The sequence below is a fragment of the Centroberyx gerrardi genome, chromosome 1 (assembly GCF_048128805.1).
Source record: "Centroberyx gerrardi isolate f3 chromosome 1, fCenGer3.hap1.cur.20231027, whole genome shotgun sequence".
NCBI classification, from domain to species: Eukaryota; Metazoa; Chordata; class Actinopteri; order Beryciformes; family Berycidae; genus Centroberyx; species Centroberyx gerrardi.
Genome location: NC_135997.1, coordinates 27,744,438 through 27,747,468, shown reverse-complemented (window position 1 = coordinate 27,747,468; position 3,031 = coordinate 27,744,438). Strand labels below are relative to the sequence as shown.

The 3,031-nt window shown below is 48.4% G+C and overlaps 1 protein-coding gene across 1 annotated transcript; it reads left to right on the top strand.

Annotated features, from left to right (window-relative positions):
• The first annotated feature begins 663 nt into the window (after positions 1-663).
• LOC139910163 (growth arrest-specific protein 1) lies at positions 664-2,822 on the top strand. The gene has a single exon (XM_071897390.2). It carries the CDS (start codon positions 787-789, stop codon positions 1,531-1,533), a length of 747 nt encoding a protein of 248 aa, XP_071753491.1. The 5' UTR covers positions 664-786; the 3' UTR covers positions 1,534-2,822.
• The last annotated feature ends 209 nt before the right edge of the window (positions 2,823-3,031 follow it).

The window sequence follows — 3,031 nt, the reverse complement described above, 5'->3', positions numbered from 1 at the left end:
GATTGTAAATGAGAGAGAGGGGGGAAGGAAAACTTTCCTTTCTTTTTTTCTGCAGAAGGAGGGGTGTTGTGGGGAAATGCTCGGCGGACCGTGAAGCGTAACAGCAAGAAGAGGGACAAAGACGCACATAGCGGGACAAAATGCGACAGATAGAAACCTGTTTCGACCTCAAAAAATGCGGAATACGCGGATGGGTGTTCATCTAGAGAAACTTGACAGAATGGAAAACAAGAGTCGAAACAAACAATGGCAAGAAAGATGACTTCGAGTGGACAAACTGAGTCGTGGACAATAACTCGGAGAAGAATGCGCGTCAACTTTGGATACAGCGCTTTTCAACGCGGTGCTGTGCGCCCAGCTCGCCGCTGACGCCGATGGCATGGAGCACACATACAGTTTTGGAGTTTAAATTCACACTTTTCAACGGACATTATTCGCGGAATGAGTATTACTGCGCTGTTTCTCCTCTCTGCAGCCACGCGTGGTGATTTCTCTACAGACTCCCGAGTTCCACTACTGCAGAGCGCACAGGCAGGAGGCTCCTGCACGCTGCAATAATACAAAAAGTTTGTGGCTGATTGTTCAAAGATCAAACGTGCTTAGCGCTTCTGAATACATTGGCGACAGACTGTGGGCGGCTGCAAAGCGCACGTATGCGAGACTTCTGCACTTTGTGAGTGATTGTCGAAGATTAAACGCGTTAATTGTCTCCAAATTCATTGTCCTAATGTGCCGAGCTTTCTGGTGGAGAAGGTGCGCGTCACCGAACTAGAACTTCATCCAAGCATGAAATGTTGGTGCAGCGCCCTGGCGCTTCTCCCATGGGTGCTGGTGGCTTTAGATGCCCAACTAATCTGCTGGCAGGCGCTGCTTCGGTGCCACGACGAGCCAGAGTGCGAGCTCGCATACAGTCAGTACATAGCGGCGTGTGAAGGCAACATCAGGGGGACCAGGAGGCAATGCCCGAGCCACTGCATCAACGCGCTGATAAGACTGAATCACACCCGCAGCGGGCCGGACCTGGAGACCTGCGACTGCGCCCAGGACCAGGAGTGCCTTAACGCCAAGCGAGCCATAGAGCCGTGCCTCCCGCGCAGGCACCCGGGCGACGCCGGGGGGATCGGGTGCACGGAGGCCCGGCAGCGCTGCGAGGAGGACAGCAGCTGCCACAGCTCGCTGACCGCCTACCTGTCCTACTGCGGCCAGCTCTTCAACGGCAGGAAGTGCTCGTCCAAGTGCAAAGCCACCATTCAGCAGATGCTGTTCATCCCGAACGGCATGCTGCTGAACCGCTGCGTGTGCGACGGGGTGGAGAGGCCTTTCTGTGAAGTGGTCAAGGAGAACATGAGCAAACTCTGCTCCATCGGAGACCACAGCGTCATCTCAGACCAGCCAGATGTGGATGATATCTATGAGGATGAAGTGTACGACAAGAACGACCAGGAGGAGATCTATCACGACCATTCTGCTGCCCAGCGGCTGTCCGGCTACATGCCTCTCCTGTATCTCCCTCTGGCACGGATATTATATTGAGATGGGCTCTTGGCGCAACAGTTGCTGGATTTATTAACAATGATAAGTAATGTGATACGTTATTGACCCCCCCATAGGGAAATTTCCCCCCCCCTGGAGCTGGTAGAGGTTCAATGACTTGCTCAAGGACACTTCAGCAGGCCGGATGCTTGCTGACACAGGACTTGAACCCCGGTCCGCTGGTTGAAGGAAGGTCTCTTTAACCACTAGGCCTCCCTGCCACCCCTATTTTGTTGCAGGGTGATAGTGAGCACAGTAGTGTTTTGTGTAGGCCTTAAACACAACCATACACTTTTCATACCAGTTCCTCAGCACACACACAGGAAACCTGACGTTTGCTTTGCGATCTAAATCTGCATAGTGAAGTGAACCGCTCAACTTTGTGCTACGCTGAGAGAAAGCCTGTGGTCAAAAGATTGCAAAAAACCCCATCAGGTGATCGTTTGAGAGGAAGTGAAACAAACTTGACTCCTTTTGGTGGCGTTAGGCTACTTGTTGCCGGGCATTGCCATTTTGTGTGCCTTTAAACAGCCCCCTGTTTGTTTAGTTTGGTTTCAATGGTCCTTGGAGTGTGGCTTTATTAAGACTTAAGACAAACATTGGACCCGTCCAGTCTCTGTTTGCTCTCCTCTTCATTTCAGGGGCCTCTGCATTGTTGCAGCAACCACACTTCAAATATTTGTGGGAACGGTCAGGGGACAGACAAGGGTTTGGGATCAAGTAGTTAAATTAACTGAAGCGCCTCTCCAGCAGTCTGTCTGGGACCCCTCCCCCATACGAGATTGTTTTATTGAACTTTTCCTGAGAGAGACCCCCCCGCTCCTTCCTTTCCTCCTCTCTTCTGCCTCTCCCCCCTTTCACGCCTCTTAAAGACCCCCTGTCTTTTAGAGTGGTGCTTCCTCCTCCCCAGATAACGAAACCATAGGCTACTTGTCAATTCAAGTCAAGTTTATTTATAGAGTGATTTAACACGCAGGAATGTCACAAAGTGCTTTCTAGAAACTACAAGGAACAAATACAGAGGAAGACGGACACTAATAAAAACGAGATAAGAAGAATTTCATTGTAAACTCCAAGAAAGCTACTTGTCCTCAGAATGGTTCCACAAGATGAATGTACTTTTGAAGGGTTTCATTCCAAAATGGGTTTTGAGAAGAACTGCTAACCTGAAATCCTTGACATATTTCAAAAACAGAGTTAATACCGTCCTCAAATATATTTTTATTTTGTAGGTCAAGGTCTTAAGGTAGCTCATACCCGTAATAATCTTATAAATAATGAGTTTCACTTTCAAGACAGAAATCATTTTGCTAGCAGATGTAAAATATTTCAAATGGTGGATTTCTCATTTTGGAACAAAACCTTTCATTTATCACATGTATAAAGTATATGCAGGTATACATGATATACAGTAGGCCTACACCACAGAAGAAGCATTATTTTTTTATACGTGAAATGGAATTGATTACTCACCTTGAAACATTCACAACAAAACTTG